General features: G+C 35.1%; 2 protein-coding genes across 2 annotated transcripts; both read left to right on the forward strand.

Moving 5' to 3' along the window:
- Nucleotides 1-2,557: 2,557 nt before the first annotated feature.
- On the forward strand, nucleotides 2,558-3,977 carry LOC106298938 (adenylate isopentenyltransferase 1, chloroplastic-like). The gene has a single exon (XM_013735066.1). The coding sequence runs from the start codon at nucleotides 2,955-2,957 to the stop codon at nucleotides 3,954-3,956; it is 1,002 nt and encodes a 333-aa protein (XP_013590520.1). The 5' UTR covers nucleotides 2,558-2,954; the 3' UTR covers nucleotides 3,957-3,977.
- Nucleotides 3,978-9,445: 5,468 nt separating this feature from the next.
- Nucleotides 9,446-9,926, forward strand: LOC106299668. The gene has a single exon (XM_013735723.1). The coding sequence runs from the start codon at nucleotides 9,491-9,493 to the stop codon at nucleotides 9,920-9,922; it is 432 nt and encodes a 143-aa protein (XP_013591177.1). The 5' UTR covers nucleotides 9,446-9,490; the 3' UTR covers nucleotides 9,923-9,926.
- Nucleotides 9,927-12,743: the final 2,817 nt, after the last annotated feature.

Here is a 12,743-nt window from a genome sequence, read left to right on the forward strand (position 1 = left end):
AGAGGCAGGAGCTTTTGAATACCATCCTCAGTGTCAAGGGGTAAAACTCACTCATCTTAACTTCGCTGATGACATCTTGGTCTTTACCAATGGCACATCAGAATCACTACTTGGAGTTATTGGGGTCATGAACCGGTTCACAAGTATGTCGGGGCTTCGAATAAATGTTGCCAAGTCCTCCCTCTACGCTTCTGGTAAGAACATGGATCCTCTATTAGGTACAACTCTGGCTTTGAATATCGGAGTGGGTACTTTGGCTATTTGTTACTTGGGCATGCCATTGACGACTAAGTCCCTTATCAGCCATGACTATGAGCCGCTAATAGATAAGATAAGAGGGAGAATACTCCGCTGGTCTAACAAGAATCTCTCCTTTGCAAGGAGGTTACAACTCATTAAATTTGTCATAGCCAGTACAGTTAACATTTGGAGCTATGCGTTCATCTTACCTGCTAAGTGTCTTGACACTATTGAGAGTATGTGTAGTGCTTTTCTTTGGTATGGGTCACCTACACAAACTCACAAGGCAAAGGTTAGTTGGGACGATCTATGTTTACCTAAGGAGGAGGGAGGACTTGGGATTAGGAAGTTGCGAGATACTGCTAAGGCTTTTGCCATGAAACTCATTTGGCGAATCTTTACTTAATCATCTTCTCTTTGGGTTAGTTGGGTGAAGCACTATCTACTCTGGTACAATTCGTTTTGGGATGTTACAGATGACACAAAGGGATCCTAGATATGGAGAAAGCTACTCAAGCTTCGGAATGCAGCATATCAGTTTCTTAGAGTCGACATAAGAGATGGTAAGAGCAGTCATTTCTGGTTTGACAACTGGACGGGGCAGGGGTCGTCTGATTGATATAACTGGAGCTACATGTACTACTTACCTTGGGGTTTTGAGACATGCTAAAGTTAGTGATGCGGGGAATTTGTAGGGTTGGAGAATCAAAGGGTAAAGGAGTAGGTATTTTGGTGCTCTTCACCAAAGTATCATGGTGATTACCCCTCCTCATCCTGATAGTGGTACTGATATAATTATGTGGAAGCATGGGGATGATAATTATCAGGTGTATTTCTCTGCATCCAAAACATGGGATCAATTGCGTTTCAAGAAGCCCAAGGTGGCCTGGAGTAGAATGGTGTGGTTCCCACAAGGAGTCCCTCGGTTCTCTTTTATCACTTGGTTAGTCATCAAAAATAGATTGTCAACATGGGATAGAATGAGGCAATGGGGTTTGGTGCAGGGATGTGTACTTTGTGGGGAAAGGGATGAGACAAGAGACCATCTCTTCTTCACATGCCTATTTTACTACACAGTCTGGGAAAATCTTGCAGGTCGTTTACTGGGCAGAGGAATCAACCCAGATTGGCAATGGACTATCAATCGTACGCAGAGGTTGGGAGAAAAGAGAATGGATACTATACTTGCTAAGATGTTATTGCAGAGCGTTATCTATCATGTATGGAGAGAGCAGAACACAAGAGGACATCACCAAACTTGGATGTCCACTGATCAAATGAGAAGAATTGTTGATAAGGCTGTAATAAACAGGATTGTCTCGTTGCGGTACAAGTATGATCATAAATATGGAGGTTTACTTCAGCGTTGGTTTGAGTTAACCACATAGACACAAATCATATATTTTTCCCTTCCTTTACATAGCATAGAATATTTAAAATCTAGAGTTTGAGATATGTATATAATACTTTTTGATAGATCAATAAATTTTTAATTTTATCAAAAAAAATGTTAAACGTAGCTCAAACCATAATATCAAATTTGATTTCCTATTATGGATAGTGTAGCGCTAGTTACAAAGCATCAAATTTAGTGAAATGTGTCATTATCCATTAAAGATGAAATTATATCAAATTTGATGTTTCGGTATTTTATTAGAATTGGCCTTAGATTGTTAAGAAGCGTTTGCAGTTCACGCTCGCAATAGCCCAATAATTCCTCACACGCGTCTCTCTTCTGCACAGGCCTTAACATTGTTTCTTCCCATTCTCACTGTACGGTTGTGATTGTATAGTCACTCTATCGCAAATTTTTACTCCAAAAAGTTATTTACTCTGTGTTTCACTAATAAGTCACCAATCAGGTAGAAATCATTTATTTCCTTTTTACTCTACTAACTTTTCAAATAAAGAGAAATACACACTCAACTTTACTCCCTGTTTTGCTAGAGTAATACAGTTTTTTCTTTTTTCTTTTTACTTTATTGGTTTCCACCATTTTAGTTTTACTCTATTTTCCACCATTAATTTTTATTCTGATTTACTCTAGAGTTACCAATAAGACTCTACATTTCACAGTCGCCGACACGTGACACAACGATTCATCTGCATCTAAAACCCAAGTTATTAACTTTTGCTATTTTGATGATCTATCAATTTTTAGTTTTTTACCAAAAAAAATAGGTTAAGTTTGTTCTTGTCTATTCCAAATGATGAAAATACACTGAAGTAGCCCAAAACAATAAAGACAAAAAATACTTTCAAACACATTTGTTATTACAAAAGTACAAAACATAATCTTGTACTAAAAGGCTGGGTACCTGAAAGTTAATTTTGCCTTTCTGATTTTTCTAGGTTCTATACTTCTGTTTCACATATTGGTCTACAGATTACAAACTTATATACAAAAACTTAAAAGATATAATAATCATATGCAACTGTCTTTATTTTTTAAGAAAATTTGCTAACAGAGTTTCGTTGATTTATTTGAAAGCCCTCTTCAGACCCAAAAAGCAGAAAAGAAGAACAGAAGTAGTGACGCATTAGATTTCGACCACCTCCATTGAAGTGAATCTCTCCGAGAAATCGAGAAAAGTAAAGAGAGAGAGAAAGAGGTTGTAGTGTGGTGCATCGTTTGCAAGAAAAAAAAAAGCAGAAACAAAACCCGTACACGAGAAAAACACACAGGTTTCTGTTTTTGTCTCTTTCCGTGCTTAATGACTGAACTCATCAACCTCCTCCCAAAAATCTCCGACCACTTCACGACGACATCAACGTCACCGTCTTTCTCCTCACATTCTCATTTCCCCTTCTCCGTACGCATGAACGACCAATCACGTCCCCAAAACCTTAAAGACAAAATCGTCGTCATCTTAGGAGCAACCGGCGCCGGAAAATCACGCCTCTCCGTCGATATCGCCACTCGTCTCCCTTCAGAGATCATAAACTCCGACAAAATCCAACTCTACAAAGGACTAGAGATCACCACGAATCAGATTACGATCCCCGACCGTCGCGGCGTCCCCCACCACCTCCTCGGCTATCTCCGCTCCGAAGACGGCGAACTCACCGCCGGAGGTTTCCGTATCGCCGCTTCAAACGCCGTTTCCGATATAACCTCCCGTAAAAAGCTCCCCATCATCGCCGGCGGATCTAACACATTCGTCCACGCACTTCTCGCCGAACGATTCGATCCAAAGATCGACTCTTTCGGGTCAGGATCAATCTGTCGGGAGTTACGTTACAACTGCTGTTTCGTCTGGGTAGATGTGTCGGAGACTGTGCTCTTCGAGTATCTCTTGAAACGGGTCGACGAGATGATGGGCTCGGGTATGTTCGAAGAGCTGTCCGGCTTTTACGACCCGGTTAAAGCGAGTATGACCCGGTTTGGGATCCGGAAAGCTATTGGTGTACCGGAGTTTGACGGTTACTTCAAAATGTACCCACCGGAGAAGGAGAAAAAGTGGGATTCAGGGAGGAGAGCGGCGTACGATAAGGCGGTGGAGGAGATCAAAGAGAACACGTTGAGGTTAGCGAAGAGACAGATAGTGAAGATTGAGAAGCTGAGAGATGCAGGTTGGGATATTAAGAGGGTTGATGCAACGGCGTCGTTTAGTGCGGTTATGATGGGTAGAAGAAGAGAGTGGAGAGAGATCTGGGAGGAGCAAGTTTTGAAGCCAAGTGTAAAGATTGTGAATCGGCTGTTGGTGGAAGATTAGGTTATTTTCCTGCTCATTTTTTAGGAGCAATTTTGTCATTTACGAGTTCGATGAGAGATTTATTCTCTTAATATTTTTCAAATTAATGTACAAAAATCCCATGTTTCAAAAAAATATATAAACAAAAATCCTTTCATTTTCCTATGTGTTATTTTCCAAAAAAATTTGGTCTTTGGAATGTGAAAAAGAGAGAAAAAGGTTTTGATCTTTAGAAAATTAGGAATTTGTTTGTCTAGTCTGCACAAATGTGTGTGTGTATGTCGTATGTGGAAGCAACGGCATGGACAGAGGAACTGAATGTTAAGCTTTGCATTTAGCATCAGAACAAAACTAACCTTTTTGATGTTTTCCTTTTTCTTTTTCTTATTGCAAAACTCTTACTTCCTCCGTTATTTTCTAAGGTATGCACGTTTATCAAGAATTTAATAAATATTTATAATTTAATTTATTTTTTACTTTATTATACATTTTCCAATAAATTTCTACCAATGAAATTTAATCAATTCAAATATTCTCAATTAATGTTTCTTAAAAGTATAAAAAATACTTTAACAATATAAAAAATCTATCTTTGTGGAACAAGATAAAAGTTTAAAAAATCTTTATTTTTGAGAACAGAAAGAGTACTTTTTAATCTTTCTCTCCTTTTCAAACCTCAGTATCAAGCTCTCTATGCGTCATTATTTTCTTTTCTTGACAACGAGTAATATCGCAAAGGAAACGAAAAGGCCCTCTGTATCCTGAAGCATTTACAATATTATGTTGAAAGATAGGACTGAAATTTCTGTCTTACAAAATTTGAAACTCTAAGCTGATGAGTCACAATACTCAATAGTATTGGAAGAACCCAAATGCTATCTGATTTTCTTATTTAGTTAAGTGAAATAAGTCTGGGGACAACATGGAACGAGAGAGAGGGAAAAGATAAAAAAAATGTCCTAGAGAATGCCATAAAGTTCTTTGATGTAAATTTTCGGACTTGATAGCCATGACAGGTTTAGGGAGTTCGATTCAGTGATTAGCTGGGTACAGCCAAGCGAAAACTACATATTTCTAAAAGTATTTATAACTCACTTTTATTTCCTTCCTTTATAGCAGAATAACTTTTAAATAAATGTGAATGTTTCTTCAATGTATTATTCTATTATAGATGATCTCGAGGTCTATGCCTCAGCTTGTATCCATGCAGGGCCTTGCAAGTGGATTTGACAACCTTTAATGAGCAAATGCTCTATGAATTTACCTTCCAACAAGGATAGACCTCGCGATCAGAGTTACGAGAGATAAAAGATTACAATTGATTGATTGAAAACAGAAGTTACATGAAATTATCAGTGATTTAGGCGTTGTCTATAACAGTGTGTTAAAAGTTTTAGACATACGACATTTATGCATTAAAAAAAAAAGACGACATTTATGCATTGGACATCCTAAACAGTAATAATTACTTTTATAAACCATTTAAAGTTATATAATTATAAAATGATATAAATTTTATTAATTTTAAACTATGATAATTAGTATTTTAAATTTTAAAAGAATGAAAATAAAATAAAATAATTTTATAATTTAAAGATCATGATATTTAATACATGATAGGGTATATATTTAGTATATTGTTATAATCTATAAACCATTAAACTGCCCAAGTAATAATATAAGCATTCGTCTAAGCTTTTGGATGATTGGCATTGAATCACAGTCCGCTTAAATTTGGGGTCTGGATGTTTACAAACCGCACCACAATTAACAGCAACAAAAATATTTATATATATCTATATGGTTTTTGTTAATATTAGGACCGTATTGCAGTTGTTCCACGTGTTGTCATTCAGATTTTTAATATTTTTTTAAACACTATTATATGGTCTACGATTGTGTAGACCACTGTTAATAGCAGTTCATGTAATGCATTTGGATCTTTAATACTTTTTTAAAAATATATGTTTATGATTCTTGGGTCCTAGTGTATCAACTTCGAGGTTTTCAATATTTCTTTGTTTTATGTTTACACTTCATTTTGTTATATTATTTGTGATGGCAAGATCATGACAATTTTGCTAGCAAGGATGGAAAACATCTCATTTGAGTGGCTTATAAGCCAACTTTTTACTCCTTACTCTGGTTCAAATTGTATAAATGCAAAGTCCATTTGTTAACACTACTTATATTATGAAACATAAGGATTAATATTTAAGATACTAAAATAAATACAGAGTCACTAGTGTTAAATTTTAGTTTATTATGAGTTTTAATTCAAAACTAGATTTTAATGAATGGACTGATGATTCAAATCTAATACAAATTAACACTTTTTCAGAATTTTATGAAGGACCATAACACACCCCTAAAGATGATATTTCACCACTTGAAATGATATTTTATCGGTTTAAATTGAATTGGATCTACCTTTTCTAAACTATTTTATTGGTGCGAAAAATGAGAATTTGTTACCTTATTAAATTTTGATTTATTATGGTTTTCAATTCAAAAACATTTGATTATAAATAATTTGATTAAAATGCTTTAAACTTTAATATTGAGTGTTTTAAATTTTCGATATGAAATCTTAGCAAATAATATATTTTTGCAATCAAATTTTACAAATCTGGTTTTGGTTTAGTGGTAGGCGAATTCCGGTAAGCTAAGCTACATGGGTTCGAAAGCAACTCACTACAGTTCACTTTGTGACCACGCGGATATGAGTCTATGCTTTAGACCTAATTTAAATATCCGAAGTGTGAGTCCATCCGTGGACTGTAACACCCCTTTGGAGATTAGTCCGAGCCTCTCGTGAGCCTAGAATACTTCCAAGATTTAAAAAAAATTGCAAACCTGAGACGCAAGAAAATATCCGATTCAGACAGCCCACCAACTTACTTGAAGTCAGTTATGACAACTAATACTAATCAAAACGAAATCCTCCAAATCTTAAAAGACAATCTTAGATAGATCTTATTCGACCAGTTTCCAATGATCTCTGTAATGATTTGTTTGGATTTTAAACCCCATTTTGGTGATAGTTATTATAATAGTATTTTAACTTCAATTAAATCTTCTTCATAAGATACATAATGGCTGATAGATTCTCATACATCTCTCACATGACTTTATGTTCCACACCTACTTTGCCGTGCATGAATCTAAACCCTCTGACAAGATATACGTACGCCATTTTGCTTATATCTAAATTTGGCATTCAGTGTTTGCCAAGCACAAACTGATGTATATGGTAGTTGAAGTTTGAATATAATAGATCATGTAATTATTTATTTCATTCCAATCCAAGAAATTAACACATGTACCTAGGTAACTCATATATTCTTCCCCTCATGCACATTAGTTGTTAGATTGTGTATTGCCCTAGTTAAAATTTTAGTAAATGGTCCATACTCCCATATATTGTATATATTAATTCCACTGGCTTATATTATATACGCACACCAGTTTACTTATACTTCCTCATTTTCTTATTAAATGTCGTTGTAGAGAAAAAATTTTGTTGCAAAATAAGTGTCATTTTAGCATTTTGATGCATAATTTATTAACTTTATTTTCCTGTTTATTTTTCTATTAATTGAAATATGGTTATGTGTGCGTGTAATGATATTTTCATATCGAAAATATGCAAAATTAAATATTTTATTAATCTGTGTGCACAAATCTAAAGTGACACTTAATATATGAAACAAAAAGAGTATTAAATTTGGTATTCAGTGTTTGCCAAGCACAAGACATAAAGTTTATTTGTAATCTATGATCGACGAAAGTAAATCATAAAGCTTAATAAAAAAAAAAACAAGAGAACGTTTTGGCTTGAAATAAGGTGGCCTGGTGTTTACAATAGTTATGTGTTTTAGGAACTCCTGATCTCCACAGTTTTTTTCTGCCAGTGAGATCTATAACACCATACATAAGGTTTATTGATTAAAAGGTTTGATGACACGATGTAGTTTGTTTCATATCGCTTGATCCGATCTGCGTTTCCTCTGATTGGAAAGGAAGCTTCACTTTATCTCCATATTGTCTAAATGCATGTAAATGACAGCTTTACATAAAATGGAAATATAATTATCACCTTCTATCAGATTATTCGATCTTTGTACATATACAATAAGGTCTACGATCAAAGTACAAACTTCTTTGAACCTTATTTTTAATCCCAGTTTCGTGGCATTCTTATATGTATACACATACGTTCTCTGTACATTTCCACATCTTTAATAAAGTCAAACCACTTTCTCAAAAGAAAAAAATAACTAAAAGTCAAACTTTAACACATGACAAACAAATAATTACGGTATGCTTAAGCGTATAGTTGCGACATGACACTTATGGTGGAAATGTTTCGTATACCACCATGTATCTATTCTATTAAAATATGAACATCTATTCTAATAAAACAGGAACATGATCTATTGATATTGGTGTGGTCCAACTATTTTAATATAATTACTAAAATTTTTTATTAATCATTTAAGAAAAATATTATACAAAGAAAAACACAAATATAGCTAAAACACACAAATATAAAAATTAAATTAAAAAAAAAATGTAAAACAGAAAATATACCCAGAATCTAGTATGTTGGTTAATATGTACAACAGAAATAAAATTATCCATGGATTCTGGCTCAAAGTAATGGGCCTGCGTGAAGGAAATATAAAAAGTTTATTGGAAAGATCAGTACGACTATGTAGCAGGGAGAAGTTATTGTGTAGAACTGGGAGTCCAGTTTGGTATTATCTATCTGCATTTTCTCCGTTTAAGTCATTTTTTTAAAGAAGCCCAACAATATATACCACATACCCTCCTTCACCGATCAAAGACTTAATCAGCATATGACACAATCAAAGTAAATCTATTTGGAAACTGTTGCATAGGGTTCTCAGGCTTTTGAGCTACCTACCCAATATAGAAGTCTTAAATCTTGTTTTTTTAATTTTTTTGAAATCTCCTCTTAAATACTATGGATGGAAGTGCTCTAAAGTGTGTTTGTTTGTTAGTTATTTGATTTTTATGGAGAACTATTCTACAAATCAATGGCACACGAATTAACTACTAGTTACCATCACGGACTATCGTCACACTCTAAAAACTCAGTACGAAGACAAGCATTTTAAAAGCTATGAAGATGAATCTAAGACTACAAACACGTGGCTCACATCAGCTCTCAGATGATTTCTTTTCCTTTTACTATCAGAAGGGGTAAAAACGAGATCAAACGATTCCTTCTATGCACATGAAGAAAGTAAAAGTGCAAACAACATGAGAAAGATAAAAGAACAGAATAAATAAAACACTTTTTCTTTTTCAAATTTTCTGCAAAGACCATCAATAATGACACGTTTGAAATTTCATTGGAGACTACGTCCTTAAGGTCCCACAAAATATCCATTCAATGCACGCACTTTTGAGAAGAGAGACTCTGCTTCAAAGGAATAATAAGGACGGTTTGATTCTCACTTGGAAACAGCTATAATAACGAGGCAACATTATTATTAACTCAAGTTTTTTTCAAATTTGCTAGTTCCATGGCAACGATGGAGAGATTCAAGTTCCTAGCGACGCATTGTGAAGTTCCACAGAGCCCGACACGAAGTCCAAGCCCAAGCCCTAGGACAAGTCCTTTGGTACAGTTTCGTCGTAAGAAGACAACCTTAAAGATGCTTTTGAGTTTTATACCGCCGAGCCGTCGAGAGCAGCCGCTGATTCATCAGGCTCGTTCATTAGCAGCTGATAAAGACGTAGCTGGACGCAAACTGAGAGACTTATTCGTTTCTTCGTCTCCTGTAGAGGAAGAAGAAGTTAAGAAGAGTCCGAAGGGGAAAACAAAAGAAGAAGTTCTTGCAGCCAATGCAACTAAGTTAAACGCAGCTGCTAGTTCACAACCGGTTTGGTTGGGAATCAGCAAGCGGCTTCTCCAGCGAGCTTGGCGTCCTAAGCTTGGTACCATTCCTGAGTAATGTTTATCCCAATTTTCTTGTCTTTCTTATGTGACATTGAAAACAATTTGGAAACCATTAGTTTCCTCTATGAACAAAAATAGTTATGCATTTTATCATATCTCGTATCTTGGGTACAAATCATTGACAAAGAAAAGTGAAGCTTTTGTGATCTATTTGCTTCCAAAAGGATTTGGAAGCAAATAGATTACAAAGTCTTTGAGTTCTTCAAGTTTAACTAAATTCTCTGTTTTCATGGCTTCGGCTTTCCTGGTTCAAACCATAAACCTCAACGTTGATGTTTTTGGCTTTTGTAATCGAATATTTTATAGATAATCGATTATAAAAGAATTCTGTTAGAAAGTCGAAAATCATTTTTGTAGTTTCTCAAATTAATTTACTCATAGCAAACACATCGTATTACAGTCATAACAAGAACAAGTAAATACTAGTGAAAATTTATTTATTTTACCACTAATTTATTACACTACAAAATTTGAATTTTTCGAATCACGTAAAAGAATATTTGAAGAAGCAAAATTATTATGATAAATTTGCGTATCGTTTGCTTTGAAATATATTTTCTTTTTGATCAAACCATACTTGCATTTAATTTAGAAGAGTTTAAACTCCATTAAAGAAGAATACAACAAGACTGCCCTGAGCCAAACAAACCAAACACTGGTAAAGTAAAAGATAGAATGACGATACAAATCACAAAAAGAAGCCATACGAAATTGCATCACAACAGTTTCATAGACATTCTGAAAGATCGCATTTAGTGTAACCCAAGGTTTTGAAAACCGGACCGGACCGGCCGGTCGGACCGGTTCGACCGTGACTCGTTAAGTAAGCCGAGTCCGGTTCGGTTCAAAACTCGGATTGGATAAAAACCGGCAAACTCGGTTCAAAACCGGAAAAACCGGTGACCCGGGTCAACACTAAAACCCGGTTCTGATACAATTTAAAATTTGATTAGGGTTTTCTTATAAACTAATCCTTGATTGATAGTTAATAGCCGTAGTTTGTTAATAGTTTCTCCAAAAGAAAAAGAAACGCAAACGTTTTATCTTTGTCTTGTCTTCTCTTCGTCTCTCCTACACTATCCTCAATCTCATCATCTGAATCTTGCATTGCCACAAGATTTGTGACTGCACAATTGTAAGAAACGTAAGTATTGTTTAATTCGTTGATTTTCTTTAACCACAAAATTTGATAAAACAGTAATAATGTATTATTTTTTTGCTCTTGTCTACCTTTTATTTTAACTAGTTAATGGAGAAGAATGGTTAAAATAACAATTGGTTAAATATGTATATATTATAATCTAGCAACATTATACAACTATTTATTAAGTAAAACTATTAACTATAATTATTAAGCATATGATAAATAACCAAAATTACTTAAATTATAGAAAACATGACAAATAAGCATAATAACCTAAAACTATGGTGAACATGACAAATCAGCAAAATCACTTCATAAATAATAGTATAGATCTAAGGTTCATCTGATTTTTTTTGTATAGAACTAACTTAATTAATTATATATATATATATATATATATCAGATAAGAAAATATTGTATATAACTATATTTTACAAGTAAATATAAGTAACTGTATATAAATGTGTTTTTTTTTATCAAACCATACTTGCATTTAATTTAGAAGAGTTTAAACTCCATTAAAGGAGAATACAACAAGACTGCACTGAGCCAAACAAACCAGACACTGGTAAAGTAAAAGATAGAATGGCGATACAAATCACAAAAAGAAGCCATACGAAATTGCATCACAACAGTTATATAGACATTCTGAAAGATCGCATCTAGTGTAACCCATAAGACCACACATACTGCACCATACGCAGAGAGCATTCGCTGGGAGGAAGATCCTTGCAATACCAACGAAACATGTTCATCCAATTCACTCCATATAGGAGGAAATATTAGGAAAGAAGACTGATTCAACTGAGGAACAAGCGGGAAACCATAACCCGCCACATCCATATTCCACGGACTGAAAATCGGCTAAGTATACCAATGAACTTCTCTTTCAACTGCCACCAAAAAGAGAACAAATACACTGCACCAAGAACTCGAATGAAGACAATAACATGACTGCATACAACAGTAAGACTGCATACAACAGTAAGATAACTGCACACAACAGTAATAAATCGCACCGAAACGACACAAGGACCACCAAAGGTGGAAACAACATAAGCTATGTCCATTAGTACATCACCAAATAAACCCATGTTCCTCAATTCCAATGTCACCCATAAAAATAGCTTTCTATCCCATTCATCAGAAGAGGAATAAGCATAAAATAATGAGCTAAGGTGAACCTGGAACACAATAAAAGGAGAGGGGAGAGCTAGGACGGAATAGGACCTGCTGGAAGCCCAGTCCACGCGCTGACATGGAGACGACATGACGTCGGTATAACGAACCGGAGAAAACCCGGTAATGAGACTGCATGCTGCAGTAAAAAAGTCACTGAAGGACCCAATAACAAACACCAACAAACCAGCCTCCGAGATTGAATGAGAGGAGCCCAGCTCCAGAATCCATGAGGTCGAGGTCATAGAAGAGATGGAAGGCCTAAGAATCCTTGAATCAAAGTATACTGGAACTTGAAAAAATCCAGATCTAGATCTAGATTCAAAAACGATTCTGTTGAAGGGGCCAGAGCGGGGAGATGAAAGGAGACGATGGAAACTTCTTCAGAGGTGAACGGTCTGTTTGAGATGGAGACTCCGGCAAAGTAAAAGGGACTGTTTGAGATGAAAACTTCGACGGTTGCAGAAGATCTTTTGGAGAGAGAGGCTCTAAC

Source organism: Brassica oleracea, chromosome C6 (genome assembly GCF_000695525.1).
Source record: "Brassica oleracea var. oleracea cultivar TO1000 chromosome C6, BOL, whole genome shotgun sequence".
Lineage (NCBI taxonomy): Eukaryota > Viridiplantae > Streptophyta > Magnoliopsida > Brassicales > Brassicaceae > Brassica > Brassica oleracea.